Raw genomic sequence first — 18,305 nt, forward strand, 5'->3', positions numbered from 1 at the left:
TGCATCTGTCTGGTTGTTATGTCTCCAACATTCTAACAGATGATGCATCACAAACATGTGTTGTAATAAAATGCATTACTACAAATGTTTGTGATGCGCCTTCTGTTGGAAAGACAACTGCAATGTATTTTATTACTACAAATGTTTGTGATGCACCTTCTGTTGAAATGATGGAGACATAACAACCAGACAGATGCAAAGATACTTATTCTTTTTATTAAAGTGAATTAATGTTGTGTGCAGAGTACAGTGAAATTCTTACTTGTGCTAATCCACATAAAACATGTCATCACTCTCCAATGCTATGATTAGTAAATAGAACTACCTTATCTCAAAACTTCTGCAATCAGCTACACTTTAGATAAGAAAAAGAATATATAATTCTTTAGTCTAGGTCTGATTATAATTTCTTTGATGGTCAACCAAATGTCTCTCTTGGGGGCGGCAACAATTTGAAATTGTTCTTTGATAGTCTGAAACACATACAAGACAGACCCAAGATATATTCCATACATTCTATGATAAACAGTCATAAAAATAAGGCAAGAAAAGATATGCACCCAATGCAGTTACAAATGGCTCTGGCTGACCACACCATGCATTTAAATAAGCAAGTTCAAAAAATGAATAAATGACTCAATGAAAACAATTTAAACAGTTTAGATGTAATTCACTGTGCATTAAAAAAAATCAGATTGTAAAATATAATGAACAATAATTACATTCAAGAAATAATGATGAGATTTACAGATATGTATATATTTATATGGTTCCCTTCAGCATATCATACATTACTCTTTTAAAAGGTAAGTACGACAAATTTTATAAATATTATTCACACATAGAACAACAAAACAGTAAAACAGTCTGTATATAAACATAGAATTACGAAATATAGAAACAAGAATAAAATAAAGAAAACAGGATTTTATTTTGCAGGCATTGCAGACATGTTTGTATGTTTAGGTTCTAAATCTGCCCACTTAACTTGGCTCTAGCTTTGAGGTTATGGGTGGGAGAAAACACCCCCACGCCAAAAAAGAAATGCATGAAGCCATCAACAGCTCTGTTGTTAACTAAAATTGTGTTGCTAAGAAAATCGACAGATTCTGAAGTATTATGCTGGAGTGTTGAGTAATATGTGGCTTGTAAAAACAAGATAAGTTGTCTTTTTCTCCCACTAGAAAACAGAGAGTTAGGGAGTTAGTTAGAAAAAGACCCATAAAGGGAAAGTATAAAGAAAAATCAATACTTGTACAGATTTTTAATGTGACTACCTAATTAAAAAAACAGAATATGTAATAATAATTATTATAATAATAATTGGCAGATTGTTGTCTGCAGGATTGTTGTAGTAGTAGTAGTAGTGTAGTAGTGTTAGTATTGGCATGGTATGGAGTACACTGAAACTCTTAATTACATGTCTGGCCAATATATCCAGCAGACCCCTGTGACTCTGTTCAGGACTAAGCAGGTTAGAAAATGACTTACTGACCGACCAACATATACTGTGGATTTAGAAAGTACTCAGTCCCCTTCACTTTTTTCACATTTTGCAGCCCTGTGCTAAAATTGCTTTAATTTTTTCCCCACATCAATCTGAGGATTTTCTAGTAATCTTCTCTGCAGATCCTCTCAAGCTCTATCAGGTTGGAGACCATCAAAGGATGCCCATCTTCAGGTCTCTCCAGGGGTGTTTGATTGGGTTCAAGTCCCGGCTCTGGCTGAGCCATGCATGGACATTCCTAGAGCTGTCGCTAAGTCATTGCTATGTTGTCTTTGCTTTGTGGTTAGGGTCATTTGCTATTGGAAAGTGAAGCTTCAGCCAAGTCCAGGAAACCTGTGTTCCTCATTTGGCAGGGCAGGCAGCTCTAAGAAGAGTTGTGGTTATTCCAGTCATGTTCCATGTAGGATTTATAGAGGTCAACATGTTCCCGAGAACCTTAAATGCTGCAAGAATTTTTTCTAGCCTTCTCCAGATCTGTACCTCAACACAATCCCATCTCTGAGATATGCAGGCAATTCCTTCAACCTCGTAGCATGTTTTTTGCTCAACTGTGGGACTTTCAGTAGACAGCTGTGTGCCTAAAACAGAGAATAACAAATCTGACTAATCATAAGAGATCATTCGGTCCACCAACCTGGTTTGATTGATTAATAGTGAGGCTGTGCCAATATCTCATCCAGATACTTCTTAAAGGTTGTCAAGATTTCTGCTTCAACTGCATGTCTCTATACTTGTAGTTTGTTCCAGAATCCCACAACTATTTGTGTTAAGAATTCCTTCCTGTTTTCAGTCCTAAATGCACTCTCCCTTAATTTCCACTGGTGTCCTTGTGTACAGAATTCTGCTAGATCCATCCATCCATTATGCAACCCACTATATCCAAACTACAGGGTCACAGGGGTCTGCCGGAGCCAATCCCAGCCAACATAGGGTGCAAGGCAGAAAACAAACCCCGGGCAGGGCGCCAAACCACCATAGATTCTGCTAGATCTACTTTGTCAAAACATCTGAGGATTCTGAAGACCTGGATTAGGTTCCCACACAGTCATCTCTACTCAAGACTAAGCAGGTTTAATTCTCTGAGTCTGTCAGAGTACGTACAAAATGTACTTAAGTGTACCATGTACTTGGTTGCGCTCCACTGAATAATTTCAAGATCAGCTATGTATTTTCTGTAGCATGGTGACCAGAAATGCATACAGTATTCCAGATGCAGTCTTACTTGTTGTGATCAACTTTCGCAACCTGTCCTACTACACTTGCTCAAAACAACAACATTTATGTATATAGCACATTTTCATACAAAAAGTAGCTCAAAGTGCTTTACATAATGAAGAAAAATAAAAGGCAAAATAATAAATTAAAATAAGACATTAGTTAACATAGAAAAAGAGTAAGGTCCGATGGCCAGGGAGGACAGAAAAAACAAAAAAAACTCCAGACAGCTGGAGAAAAAAAATAAAATCTGCAGGGGTTCCAGGCCACGAGACCGCCCAGTCCCTAAAACAGTCCCTAGACTGTGGTTATGCAATTACGCTAAGCAAATAAATGTAAATTACAAACATAAAATCCCATAATATATATTAAACAGTTTTTATGATGTGAGCTAACATTTTATGTGCCTTTTTTATTTGCTTCTGCACATTGCCTTGACGATGAAAATGTATCAACATTAAATCCCTATTTTCATTGGTTGCTTCCTGTATGACTGTGTCTCTGATCTTGCATTTAGAATTGACATTCTATTTGCCCATGTGTAGAACTTTGCACTTTTCTGTGTTAAACTGCATTTTGTAAGTGTTCGCCCAGTTCTGAAGCTTTTTCAGACCTTTTTGTTTTGTTTTGTTTTTTGTTACAACCTCGATGCCTGCAATTGGATTACTCCAATTTCAGTATCATTTGCAAATTTCAAAAGTTTACATACTATAAATGTCACGTATATAAATCAGAAAAAAGACAGACATATCCCCCACCCCCTCATTGATGACCTCTTGTCACATTGTTATTCTCAATTCTCATCTTATCTATCTGTACTCTTTGTCTACTGTCGGTTAACCAACTTGATATCCAGCTTTGTTGGCTAACTCTGATTAGGGCTATTCATCTAACTGGCTCTTGTCCCATGCAGGTGTATTGCTTTTTTACAATTAGTGTTGGCTGGCTCTCTTTGTTATGTATTTCCTTTTATTTGTTTTCCGTTTTTATTGCTATGAAAAGGACAAACGGGATTAATCTCTGGGTAACTGAGCTGTTCCGGTGACATAGAATAAAGCATTAACGTTGAGATACAGTTACATCACCGCATATTTTTGGTAATAATTATGCTTGTGTCAGTCCATACTAAACCAGCTGCTTAGGAATACACTTCACGCACAAGAAATCATCCATACAGACGCGTTGCTACGTAAAAACCAATGTGCAAAGAACAACCTTTTCAACGTCGAATGTACATGTCGAAGCTGTCAGGGTGTATATAACAATATCTTGTTGAATTCGCCGGGACAAAACAATTATAAAAAGTAAACCTAGAGCAGTGCTTGACAGAAATTAAGCTTGGTATTTAAACTGATGAAGTTCTGCACTTACGCAATCGCTAGACAGAAAAAGCACCACTGCACGCGTAACCACAAGCGTATCCGAAGTTCTCATTGTCCAGTGCAAGCACGCCCTCCCTCTGCCCCTCGCCGATGATTGGTCAATGAATATGCGTGTATGCCGATGAGTGTACGCATGCGTCCCTTTACTGCGATTTGCGTCATGTCCGTTGTCAGGTGGTGCTGCTATGGAAAGATGTGATATGTGGTTCGAAAGGCGGAGAATTTTCCTGATCGTTCATTTCACTAACAATTAGAAAAAGGGAAGCCTAAGTTCAGATCGACCCCGTAAGGGTTGCTGGCTTTCTAGGGGGGGGGATACCTTTTTATTGTACATAACCGCGGAAACCATGTCTGGCTTGTAGAGAGCTCCTTTCACCCGGCTGCGTTTGGCGGAAGGTAAGTTTGTTGTTGCTTAAATAACTCGCCGGAGTCCTGACAACAGCGCCCGGTACCTTGCCGACTGTTTCTCTGGAACTCGGTAATGTTATTTGTTCTTAATTAATATTCGTTCCACGGGGGCTTAGATTATGGAAGAACTGGGGCTAGGATCGGCATGGAGAGAACCATAAAGCTGGTGCAGGATGTTTCCACTCGCCGCTACTGCCGATTCTGTTGTGTTGCTACACTGTTTTTGTTGGGAGTAGAAACGGGCCTGAAGGCACTGTGAGGTGACTGGTGGAATAGAACAATAGAATGCTCGAGTAATTCGTGCATTCAGTTTAAAATGTTCCAAAGCATTGATTGAAGTTTGCAGCGCGCTCTGTGTATAGCTGCCGTTTAAAGAAAAACAAACCTCAAAGTCTTGGAAAGAAGACCGGCAAGGGGGGCTCTTCCGAGTGCTCTGTTTGGACCTACTGCGCGCTGACATTTGGAAACACCAATGATTTCTGAGTTTTATCTTAATACGTGCAGTCCCAGTGTTTGACTCAAAATGATTGTTAATGTTTAAATGTCTCGCGTCTGCAGGCGACTGGAAAAGGGGAGGGGCTTAACGGAGAGTTTATAATTGGAACGGGTGTCGATGTGTCAGCGGATTACTACTTCGTTAGTGAGACAGTTTTGCGGTTTAATTAAAAAAACGAATTGGTATTAATATTGCGTTTTTAATTTATCTGTTTGATAGTGTTTTACCTCATAATCGGTAATTATTCAAAGAATCGGGATTGTATTGTTAAAGTTGCTGGGCGTGTTTATTCTTACGAATATTCCTTATTCTTGGGGATATTCTAAAAATCTAATCTGCGTTCTCGAGTTAATGACCTGTTAAATGTCATTCGCTTTGTTGTCATTTGTTCAAATAGGCACACAGATTACAGGTGGGAATGTAAGAAAAAAAAAAAATACTCAGCTGACATTTTAATTTAAGACGAAAATCATTGGTGCAAAGTGCAACCGTTGACCTGTCTGCGGCTGCAGCACCGGTCGGTTAGGTAGCTTGCTCAGGGCTGTAGAGTCGGTGATGAGGTCGGACCTGACAGCCTTGTGTTGCACAGTTGAACAGTTCGGTAAGTTAGGTGGTACTGAAATGCTGTGATGGTACCTACTGACAACTGGCGTTTTTTTGTGAAATGCATAAAATCAAACACACTCTTGGTTTCACAACATTAGCAAGCAAGAAAAAAAAACCATATGAATTGTATGCCACCCTATTGATTTTAGTCGCCGGTGCGTGTACATTTAAGGAGTGGGGGGCTCTGCAGTTCGTCTACTTAACTGTGCTGCCCAGTTATTGTTTGCAGTTTAAAAAAAAAAAAAACAACTTTGCAAATCAGAAAAAAATATACATTGCTTGTCAGCAAACATTAAAAACAGAAATTTGCTATTTTTTTTTACATTGTGCATCCAAACAGTGTGGCAAAAATACAAGTAACAAACCACATCAGATTATGTCACATTTTAATTAGTAATCTATTTAATCTTTATTGCCCACAGGCAATCTTTTATCCATAATGTAGATCTATCTAATGGAGATAGTTTAGGTTTGTTGTATGCATGCATCTGCAAAGGATAAAAGGTAATTGTTATTTACACACTGAAAAGAAGAAAAGATTAAAGACACAACGTTTTGTGTGTTATACAGTCAAAACCTTGTGTCCTTAACCTTTTTGTGTTTTCATTGTGGAAATAACCATTTAACTCTCTTCATTCATATACTGATAAATTTTGTATTTGTACAAAATACTGATATACTGCAATTCCAAGTTTTGCAGAACCTTGGGCTGACATTTTAAAAGTTTGCTTTCTCACATTTTCTGCCACTCCTGTTTGAATCTCATTTTAATTTGTTGCCAAAGTTTTCTTTAAAAAATTGCTTGTAATTTTAACCTGTATTATTGATCTGCAAAAGCTAATGACATAAATTTTCAAATAAGTAATTTACATTCTTACACCTACCTTAACCCAGTTCAGGGTTTCATGGGAGTGGAGCCTGTCCTGGCACCAGATGACACAAGGCAGGAGCCAACCCTGGACACAGCAGCAGTCCTTCACAGGACTCCCTTGTGCTTTAGTCACATAGTGCCAGTTTGGAAGCATCAGCTAATCTTGCACTCGGGTCTTTTAGAATGGGAATGGGGTTTGGGTCAGTGTGTGGTGTCCATAATATTTGGGGGATTAGGTGGTACACAGAGAGAATGTGCAGACTCCATAAGATCAGTGACTAGGCAAGATATTTGAACCTAAGACACTGGATCCTTGTGCTCACCAAGGCACCACCACCATGTCTGAAGTAATCAAGGTTAATGTTATTATTTCAGGTCACTGTGCACAGAAGAAGTAATTGTAGCACGTATTCAAGGTATAGCGATACTGGTGTGAACCTGGTGACAGAGTTTGTCCATAACAATCTTCCCATAATCACAATACCTGTGGTCAAATTTTGTCCAACAATGTCTAAAATACAGCGAGGCACTGCAATTCAAAATGAAGCACAAGAAGGTAGTTTGTACTGGTTTTGCCAGTTAGGAATTCATTCAATAGAAGGAATAAAACTACAATGGACTTGCAATAAGTATTGAAAAAGCAAATGATAGGCAAAACTTCCTGTGCCACCTAATATGTGTTTGAGTGATTCGAAGTGCATTTGGCTTATGATGTGACCCTGCAGTTTTGTGCAGGACTTAGTTTACTGTAATCTGTTGCTTATGCCTTTTAGCATTTTAGATTATAGATTTACTTCTGGTATATAAATTTTTTTTTTTAACATTTGGTTTTCAGTTTATTGTAGTTTTGTAACTGCTATTTATATCTATAGATTATTATAATGCATTATAAAATTAAGTGACAATAATATCCTCAGACTGTTTAATTGCACAGCAATCTGTTTAGTACTTTATTGTGCTTATATTCCAATCCCTTCCATTTACTGTTAAGAGGTAATTTTATACTTTAATGTAAAGATGTCTGGTGTGGCTTTTATTTAAACTTCCTTCATATTTAAAGTTAGTACCTTTTTATAAGGTCATTTGAAAACAAATTTCCAAACCCTCCTCTTATAAATGTCTGCAGTTAAAGTACTATGTGACTATATAAGGAACAGCAGACTTTGACACCAGGATACTTCTTGACATCATGGCATCTAATGGATATTTGCACATCTGTTGTTGATGGTTCATAATTTATTTGACTTTGGATGAATTGTTGCAAAATTGTAATTTATGGAAGCTATTTTTTTGTAGTTGCATATTAAGAATTGGGAAGCTATTGTTGCTAAAATTTACTGTATATGAATGTCAGTAAAACTTTTACAATCATTATGAGTTATTTTAAAAGAAGGTATTTAGAGAAAGAAAAATGGTCCAGTTTTTGGTAAAGTAATCACATGAAGCTGAATGCCTTCAGTTTTTGTGTTCATTAGATGGAATACATAGCAGTTTTTTAAAAATAATTTGCCTGCTACAGAGAGATGTCATCACAAGGTAGTTGGACTGGGTTGTTTTTTCTTAACTTGGTGGATTTACAAGTCACATGTTTACCAATCACAATATATAGTATCTTTGTTCAGTTTGCTGTACATGGTGTTTTGCTTTTATGTAAGATATGCTTATACAAACCAAATGCTTCTGAATCAAACAAAGCTGTGTTTAGAATGTAGAAGGGTCCACATCTACCCAAAGCTTAAAAACTGTGCCTGTGGAGCGCTGCATACATACTCTGTATGTCTAATAGACTGCCAGCTCTTAATATTCCCTCTTTAGATTTATGAGATTGCTAGGTCAGTTTCCATCTTCCACTCTCTCTGTCATTTAATGTGTTTATACTCCAGTGTTATAAGAAATAACTATGTAAATTGTTTATTTAATAGTAATCCTTGGATAATGGGCCTCACAATTTTATAAAAATTATTTCTTTGGTGTTTGCTACAGCAAATATTTCCTTTCTTTGAACATGTCTTACAGAAATACAGCAGGGAAGCATAAGTGTAGCAAGTAACAGTATTAGATTATTTCTTCAGTTTTTTGCTGTATGTATTTCTTTATTTGTGCTGGGTTTTTTAAAGGGTATGCAGGAGCATAGTTTGGTAAAGGGTTGGCAGTGACAAGTCAAATGCAATGGCATCAGAGTGTCTAAACTAACATTTCATCTCTGTATTTACACCAACATCCTCTCATTGCATTTTATCATGATCAGAATTAGAAATATTAACACGATGACAGTATTGATTTTTGAGCCCTGATCATTTCTGAGTTTAATTCTTTCCATTCAACAGATGCTGCAAGAAATCAATTTATGAAGCATTTGTCTTCCTTGTCTAGTCTTTAAATGTGTAAGTTTTTGTTTGTTTAGAGTTGCACCTTTTTTTAAATATTTGAGAAGTGACAGACGTTTTAATCATTCAAAACAATGTTATGACAGATCAACAACAGGTTTTTTTTTAAGCTTCATTCATAAACCAGCTACTCAGACTAGATTTGGTGACACTTTTACACTACAGTAGATTTTCTCCAGTCCCCATAACTGTCAAATGAATTACTGGTTCACAAGGAATATAAATTCGTCCCTGATCAGGTTGTATGCAAAGAAAACTGTAATTGTATTCATGGTCTTGTATGTTTGAAAGAATATCTTTTAGGTGATATTAGTATTGCGTGCCAACCAAATAATTTTCCTTGTGATAAGGAGGGGCCGGATTAACAGTTTAGTGAGAAAGTCTCTGGGTATACAGTATCCACATATGACCCCCAAAGCCAGCTGTGAAAGCCAGCATGTGTGTGTTTGCTTTACACGTTTAAAAGCTGACATTTCATTTTGATGACAAATTGGAGCTGCAGGGAGTCTCCAGGGAAGAAGTGATTCACTGCACTTGGTCATATGCTCTGCTGTTATGGAAGCAGCCTGGAAGTACACTGTAGTAATGTTTAGTCATTTCATAATTGCTAAGAAGACAAACTGTGTAGCACAGCATGCAGCACTTTTCCTGTGCCTTTTCACTGCTTTGAATTTCACATGTACTGTATTTCTGGAATTCTAAATTACAGCAGTGTGCATCACTTTTGAATGTTTCCATATTTATATTTTTGTTTTATTCTGCCACATAGAAAGTTTTCAAATTAAATCAGCAGAGATATTAGTTACTTTAAATTAAGTAAAACAGAATATGTAAACTAGGAGTTTGAGTAGTTACATGAAAGGAAGCTCTCTTCAAGATCTGCATGCAAGACAAATATTTTTTCGATTATTGAAAGTTTCAGTTCTTGGAAGCCAACAATACTTTTTAAAATAATGAGATATCAAGAACACAAAAGAAGAAGTGTTCTTACAGTAACTTCTATCTTAGTTATTGCAGGAGCAGGAATTTGAAAGAAAAATATTTTTCTGCTGAAAATTACATTTGTTATATCATGGCATACTACATACACATTTTATATGACAGGAGGAATCATCAAGAGTACAAGTTTATACATGGATGTTTGCTCACTTGACTAAATTGCAATTCCGTTTTTCTGAACCATCGCATTTGTAACAGTGGGTACATCCATGTGGTCTTCATTTTTGTGTTTATTACATATTATAGATTAACAATAACAGGTTTTTGTTTTCCTTCTGGTGATGTTGAGTAACTGTTGTTAATCTTCACAAAGACATGACAGTTATTTTATTCAACAGGCTCATACGACTACTGCTCAGTTTACATTGTGTACAGTTCTTGCATTCACATTGCAGATGACATGATATTTGTTTTCTTATGTCTTCTTTCTTTCTCTATTTAGTGTTGCTTTAGGATGCTAAAGCGGAGAGCACCAGACAGAGGCGCTGGAGAAACATCAGCCAGGGCCAGTAAAATTCTTTGTACTGGTATTGCTGGGAACAATGCCAAGAGAGCTGGGCCTTTTATACTAGGTACTGACTGCTTTCAGATATTCAATAGTTTTTAAATATTTACCTATACCTTATGTGTGTTATTTAGTCTAAATGTACAGCATATTCATATGGACTAGTATATATTACATTTTAATAGAGTAAATTCAGAAACTTCAAGTGTGTTTTTACATTTTATTTTTAGAGCATGCAATCAGTAGTGTTTGTGGTTTTTTTTTAACAAAGTTTTGTATAGCCAACTGCTATTTAAATACGTGGATGGCTGAACTATTGTCAGACAAATAACAGCTTAGTTAATCTTTTATTAACTGCAAAATATTAATTCATCTTAAGTTTCTGGTGATCTGGTAAAACTTGCTGGTTTTACAGGAAAACAAGTTACAATTATTTTGGAAAACCAGCATTTGAAATGTAGCATGACATTGCATAATCTAAGGAGCATTTGTAGAATGCTCATTGAGCTTATATAATCCTCGCTCGGTGGTGACTTCTGATTATTCTTGGTTCACAGGGCCTCGCTTAGGCAACTCTCCTGTGCCAAGTATAGTTCAGTGTTTGGCAAGAAAAGATGGCACTGATGATTTTTATCAGCTAAAGGTGAGTGTGCAATACCAGCAAAGTGTAGTTTGAACTTCATGGAAGTGGTCTGACTTTTACTTTTGTCTGTTATTTTAAGATTCTTACTTTGGAAGAACGGGGTGAGAAAGGAGTAGAAACACAAGAAGAACGCCAGGGAAAAATGTTGTTGCATACAGAGTACTCCCTGCTGTCTTTGCTTCACAACCAGGATGGTGTTGTCCATCATCATGGATTGTTCCAGGTAAGAATGGTTTTAGTGCTTGCTTTATCTGAAAGTGAAATGGTTACTGCTACTAGTTGCTGTATAGTTTTTTTCCCTGCATCTTGATTGAATTTAATAAGACTTGTTTGATACATATTATTGTTATTCCACTGTAGTTAATGACTGTAAATTACATAGAATGCACAAATGACACACTTCAGATGGCATTAATAAAAGCCACTTATTTTTTGTTTTGTTAAGTAGAGTGAAACTGTTTGCTGGCTGTTTTATGTTTTATTTTTTAGTGTTATAGTATTAAACAGCCCTCTGTAATTTACATTAATGAGTTATCGTTTTTGCCAAGGATTTTTATTCAGCTAACTAGGTAATACAGTGAAATTTATGAGCACTGTTGGGCAAATAAGTCGCCAAAATTATTTTTTTAGTTTTATATAAAAGTAGAAATAATTATTATTCTCTTAGGTTTTATTTAAACAGCATTTAACACATATTGAAATTGGCATTACATTGCAATCCACTGCATTTGTTCCTACTAAAAATGAGTCATGCCTTGTACTTTCATCAGTTTGGTTTTTGTCCACTACAACTTTTATCTTATTATTATTTTTTTCAGTTTAGTTAATGGGAGATTTTTAGTTTCCTTTTGTTTGCACCTGCTTGAATGCAAGTGAATTTTCAGATAGTTGATTTATAATGAACAGTATTAGCATAATAGTTGAGGGGTGTGAAGCACAGAAGTAGCTTGAATCTTCTAATCTAAATTTTAAAGGCTTTTGTAGTCAAAGAAACAAAAGAGATCCCATTACTCAAAGTCATGTGTAGACCAATTATCACTTCTTTTGAAGCTTTTTACTAATCTTACATTTTTTTGTAGGACTAGGTTTGTATATAAGTTGAAGATATAATGGTTAATACAGCTGAAATTGTCTTTTGCATGGAAATGAGAGATGACTAATGTTTCAGATGGGAAAAGTTACAAAAAATATACCATGTTTTGTTTACAGGATCGTGCTTATGAAATTGTTGACGATCATGAAGCCAACAAATTGGTTCGAAAAATGAAGAAGCGGATCTGTTTAGTATTAGACTGCCTTTGTGCCCATGATTTCAGTGACAAAACGGCTGACCTCATTAATCTACAGCATTATGTTATTAAAGAGAAGCGACTAAGCGAAAGAGAAACTATCATAATATTCTATGATGTGGTACGAGTTGTAGAAGCATTACATAAGGTAATTGTATGTCTTGTTATATATATATGTTATCTTTTTTTATTTTAATTGGAAACAAATAACATTCCGTATAATTAAGTCAAATTTAAACTAAAATTCAATCCCCATCCGAGAGAAAGAGATGAGAGCCAACAACTAGAGCAAATCTTTAAAAGCAGCAAGGAAGGAAGAGTATTCTTTTCACCGATGCAGAAGCTTATTCTAAAATATAATTAATTAAATCCTGCAATATTTAAAAAAAAAAAACTAAATTTTTGAACAGGTCCTCTAAGTGAGAATTGATTCTTTCCCCAACCCCCCACCCAATTTCAAATGGTATGCAACGTCAGTTAACTGCTGACTTAAGTGGTGGGGTGGGGTGGAATGGGATTCTTCCAGTTGAGCAAGATAAGTCCATGTGCTAGTAGTGACTTAAAGGTGATTACAGTTTGTCCTTCTCCATTTTAAGACCATCTGGGAGTCCACCAAAAACTGCTGTTTATGGGTTAGGAATGATTGAGCCACCAAGGCGCTGATTGGCTTCCACAGATTTTTATTCAGATTGAATGTGATGCATGCCCAAAACATATCGCCCAGTGACTCTGGAGCCCGATTACAATGTTCAGTGGCTGAATCTTGCCCTGGATACATTTTGGACAATTTTAAATGAGATAAATGCGCTCGATAAAAGATTTTAAGATGAATGATTTACTGCTTTGTGCATACGGAGCCAGAATGTATTCTGTACGTGGCTGGCTTCCACCTTGCCTAAAGTTTTAAGTGAAAGATCCTTTCCCCATTGTACCCTGGGATCTTTGAAAGGTAGGAGCTTTAAATGTTTTTATATATTGTAGAGATGTTATCTGAGTCTTCAAGACTAATCAATATTTCTTCCGGAATAGAAATAGGTGGGAGGTGAGGAAATTTGGGCAGGTTCAATTTGGCAAAGTTTCTAATTTGAAAGTAGTTGAAGAAAGGTGTTGATGAGAAGTTACATTTAAAGTTTGTTTGTAGGATGTAGAGACATTCTCTATTGTCACAAAATGAGACAAAGACAGATAAAGGTTTGGGGCAGCCACCCATATAATTTGGTATCCTGGCTGCAAAAGTTGTTTTCAAAGCAACTAGCACTGAAGTGCATACAATGGAGTCCAAAACCAGACTGCGGGAGAAGGGAAAAGGGTAGGCTTTTAAAGGGGAAGACAGGAAGTGAGGTCATAAGGATCGGCACGTGTTCATTATTCATTGGATCAGGCCCGGATGTGACATCAGGGGGGCCGGAGCTGGTAAGGCCTGTTTCCATTGATTCGGTCCCAGAAGTGATGTCAAGAGAGCCAGGTGGAGCCTCCTGGGTTTGGTCTACAGGGAAGTGAGAAAGAGAGTTAGTGCACTTCCACATCCCGGCATGCCTCAGAACTGCCTTCACTCGAGCCCTTTAGCTGCCTCCCATGCTCGCGTGCGTGACACTATGTACAAATCTCTACGTGTTTTAATCCCGAACATTTTCCACACATTGAATATTGTGTTTGTAAGGGTGGAAAAAGGTGGTTGTCGTGTAGAGGTGCAACAGATAACAGTTTCTCTGTTTTAAAATGCTTCCTACATTGGTTCCATATTCTGAGTGAATGATGGACAATTGGATTATTAGTGTATTGACAATAATTTGTATTTACTGGGGCACAGAGCGGTGAGTATAACAACAGGCTTGTGTATATTCATCAATTTGTGTTGATGTCAAGGTCTTTATGGCCTGTATATTTTCCACCCAGTAGTAAAATTATGTTGGGTAGTGCCATGCCCCCTTCTGCTTTAGGTTGTACCGCGCAGGAACTATATCGTGCGACAGAGAAACTGCAAGTAAGGGAGCAATGTGAAGGTAGTCTGTCAGTGTTTTTAGGAGAGGTTTTCCCCAGGAGTGTCTGTATCCTCTAGGGGTGTGATCAGCCCCCCCCAGCTCACGGGGGATACTTTGAAATATTAAAAGAGGCTTGGGAAGGGTGCTCATCTTCACAGTGTTGATTTCCCTGCTAATGTGAGATGGAGGGTAGACCATCTATTCACATCTTGTTTCATTTTTCTTCCATGTAGACAGCAAAAAGCAAAATGTTGTCGAAAAGAGCTTTACATTTACATGTGATATTGAAACTGATCTGCTAAGATTTTTCTTCACCTTTTATCAGTGATTTTCTTTACAAATCATAAATCGAAGAATTCTAATTCATGTTGTAGTATCCAGCAACATTTGGGATAATAGTGTAAACAAAGGTTCTGTAGAAGTGCACTTTTCTTATTGTTAGATTTAAATCACTGACTTAATTTCTACTTACTGGAAACTTTATTATCTTGAGATAATTTTTAATTTAGATCGGTTTGCCATGCTTTGATGCATACAGTTGTTGCTACATGAATTCAGGTTTTTAAGATAATTTGCACTAGCAGTGTAGAATGTGTAACACTGAGTACTTTTACATGTACTTTAATATCCATGCCATGTAAACCTTTATTCCTGTTAGACAAACAGAGTTGTTGGTCTATGAGAAATCAGGCTAACACATGTTGATTTCTCCATGGGTATTGCAGTTATTTGGTCAGGTTACTATTAAAGATTTTTGTAATATGCTTATGTCTATTATACTCTTGTTTGGCTGCACATGTGTTAGCTATCCCCCAAACCCCCCATGCTTTTAGCAGCCATGAGTAGAAATGTCCACAAGATAAATTTCCTGAGGCAAAAACTTGGGCAATCGCATTGTTTCAATCAGGCGAAGGAACAGTTTGTCTCAGTAGTTCAGAAATCACTACATTTATGTTGATGAGCTGAACATACCGTGCTAAGATCAGCAGCATAAGTAATACGTTAAATGTAATGTTTATTATGTAGTCCGGTTACTCTTTACTTTAAAATGTAATCAAATACCATGCTTTTTGTATGGAAGTGAAAGTACCTACATTGTTATCCCAGCTGCACTAGGCAAGAAGCACACGTACCGTTTTGCCAAAGGTGAACTCTAGAAGTGTACTTGCACATGTAAATGGAGTGTGTTTTTTTTTTTATATATAAAGAAACTAGGTTTCTGCCTTAACTGGGTTACTCACCTTGTCCCAGTTTTGTGTATGCATGTGTAAACACTGACTGTTTTATGGTTATTAATATAGCTAAGCACTATACACTATAGCTAAGCATAGGCTATTAAACCTCCTTGAAGAAAGTGCTTGTTTATTTTAGATTGAAAAAATCCTCCAAGGATGCTAATGTTGCACACAGTATAATGCTTGCTATTTTCATGTCCTCTCATGACTTGATTCCCTCTAGCAATAGTCCTTGGGTGTTCTTTCCCATGGATAAAAACAAAAAAATGTCTATACTGGGCTTGCTTAATACAAGAGGCCTACTCTCTTGTAAACTGTTTTCAGGTCAACATGAGACAGATTTCTCTGCTCAAATGTATTATATGTTATAGGATTTTGTTTGCTGTAATCTTGTCTTTCTTTTTTCCCCAGAAAAATATTGTTCATAGGGACTTGAAGTTAGGGAACATGGTGCTAAATAAAAGGTACGTTTAAAGTAATGTGATTGTTGATGCCCTGAGATCCATCTCAAAGTGTTTATTTATGAATGTATGCATGTTTTTGTGTGTGCCTAATAAAGTTTAGGCACTAGTACAGTTTTGGGAAAAAATGAAAAAGTAAAGTAAAATGTCAACATCTACCAAATCTGGACAAAATATACAGTATCATTCGGCCCTGAATGATTTTTAATTACTTAATTTACTAGTTTTACATTATAATTTGCTCTATTTTAGGTTTTTCTTCCCTCAGTTTATTTTGTTTTAATCCAAACAATTTTAAGAAACTCTTTGTATATTTAAGCAAAGACTACACTATGGGGGAAAAAACAATTTACTTTTAGGTTCTTCTCATAGTGCTGTAGCCAATATTCATAAACATAATTTTGTTTGTTCGAATGGTCAGATGGGCATGGCAACCTGTTGGACTTGGAAGCCCTGAAGGTTTATTTTCCCCAGCATCTTTTAAAAAGATGTTTTTAAATTTATGTATACTCAACACAATGAAATTCTTACTTTCATGTCTCCTCTGAACAGTTGACAATTAAACAATATCAAAAGAAGGTGCACACACCATCAAAAAATACACAAACACAGTAAATGTTGCATTCTATGTATTTGTGTGTATAGGCAGTTTGTATTATTATTAAGTATTATAAGTATTATTTATTCTGTTTTATATGAAAAATGTTTGTTCTTATGATTGACTTTTCATCAGTCTTACAATCTTGAATTTACTGGTACGAGTGCCAGTGTTCCTGTAGCAATGAGAAAAGTGTTTGTGCAGTATGTCGGAGGTCATTAAGCATACTGTTTTCTTTTCTAAGGCAGCAAGTGTTATATAGGTCATGAACAGAAGGCAGCTAGGTGCCAGTGATTTCACCACTCCTCTGCAGTATTTTATGGTCTTGAGCCAAGCAGGTGCTGTGCCAGTCAGTATGTGATGCAGCCCAAGAGCATGGACTCTACTGTGCACCTGTAGAAATTTGTAAGAACAGATGGTGAAATCTGAGCTACCCTCAGATGTCTGAGGAAATAGAGACTGTGCTGAGACTTTTTGATAAGAAGTGTGTTACTGCTTAAGTTCATCAGGGAACCACATCCATGCTGATTCAGATGGAAGTGTGGTCTGTCTTCTACTTCCTAAAGTATATGCCCAGTTTCTTGATGTTGCTGTCATTATAATTTAGATTGTTGTCCTAGCACCGCTGTTTCAACAGATAGACCACTTCTCTGTAAGTTGTCTTATCATTGTTGGTGATCAGTCTGTGATGAAAAAATGTAATGATGGATTTGGGGCTGTATCCTTGTTCAGGAGGTAAACAAGGAGTACAGAAGGGGGCTTAGGACACTACCCCGTGGTGCACCTGTACTGAAGGTCAGCATGGAGGTGGTGCTGCTGCTACTCTACACATGCTGAGATCTATTAGTTTGCAAGTCCAAAATAAAGTTGCAGAATGTGGTCCGAAGTCTTAAATTAAGGAGTTTGTTGGTTATCTTTGCTGGTACCACAGTGTTAAATGCTGAGCTATAGAACTCTAGATGTGCCAGGATGGTATAAAATACAAGGGCTATGGCATCCTCTGTGGACTGGTTATGATGATATGCAAGCTGATGGTGAGCATGACTATCTAGAATAGTAGTATTGTATACTATAAGCTATAATTTTAACACTTGATTAGCCTCCTTTTTTATTGATTTTTTCTAAGAAGGCATCAGTGAATTAATTTTTCTAGAGCAATGTTCTGCAGAAGAGTCAAGGGATTCAATTTGGTCGTTTTTAATCGGGATGAACATTTTCCCAGTATTAAACTGTTAGAGCTGTGTAATTTTATTTAGAGATACTAGGGGGCTTCATGTCTCTGCCGCTCCCGTTGTGAAGAGGGGGGCTGAACACACCCCCAAGGAGACACGATCGCTCCTCCAACACCCCCTCTTAAAACGGTAGTGCAGCTGCTGGCTTGCTGCTGCTGCCGTGCCATGTGATCTGCGTTTTGTGTGGCACACTTCTGTCATATCACATATGTCCATATATTCGATCTTTTTTTGCTTTTACCTTTTCATCAGTATTGCATTGAATTTTGTTTCCGTGTTTGTAATTACATTGTGACAGTGCATCGTATAACTGCCCATGAGTGAATATCATTTCTTTCTCTATACAAGAAATGTGTCTGACATAACCACGCAGGACTTTTCCAAATCTCTTTGCATAAGCTCTTATCTTGCGTTCCTTCTGGCCCCGGGCTTGGTTACTTCACTTGGCACGAAGACTCGTCTCGCAGGACGTGAAAATGTCTGAGACAA

At 36.9% G+C, this 18,305-nt stretch overlaps 1 protein-coding gene and 1 long non-coding RNA gene across 2 annotated transcripts in view; one reads left to right on the forward strand and one right to left on the reverse strand.

The window, feature by feature from the left end:
* Positions 1–1,154: 1,154 nt before the first annotated feature.
* On the reverse strand, positions 1,155–4,178 carry LOC120517620. Its single transcript, XR_005631067.1, has 2 exons — positions 4,094–4,178; positions 1,155–2,085 (listed from the first exon to the last, which is right to left on the reverse strand). It is a non-coding gene; the product is annotated as an uncharacterized LOC120517620 (long non-coding RNA).
* Positions 4,179–4,262: 84 nt separating this feature from the next.
* Positions 4,263–18,305, forward strand: part of stk40 (serine/threonine kinase 40) — a 33,022-nt gene continuing 18,979 nt past the window's right edge. The window contains exons 1-6 of the mRNA XM_039740031.1: positions 4,263–4,500; positions 10,314–10,443; positions 10,934–11,019; positions 11,099–11,242; positions 12,229–12,456; positions 15,937–15,989. Of these exons, the coding sequence (XP_039595965.1) occupies positions 10,326–10,443; positions 10,934–11,019; positions 11,099–11,242; positions 12,229–12,456; positions 15,937–15,989 (629 nt within the window). The 5' untranslated portion in view covers positions 4,263–4,500; positions 10,314–10,325. The remainder of the gene's footprint in view (positions 4,501–10,313; positions 10,444–10,933; positions 11,020–11,098; positions 11,243–12,228; positions 12,457–15,936; positions 15,990–18,305) is intronic.

Source organism: Polypterus senegalus, chromosome 17 (assembly GCF_016835505.1).
Source record: "Polypterus senegalus isolate Bchr_013 chromosome 17, ASM1683550v1, whole genome shotgun sequence".
NCBI lineage: Eukaryota > Metazoa > Chordata > Cladistia > Polypteriformes > Polypteridae > Polypterus > Polypterus senegalus.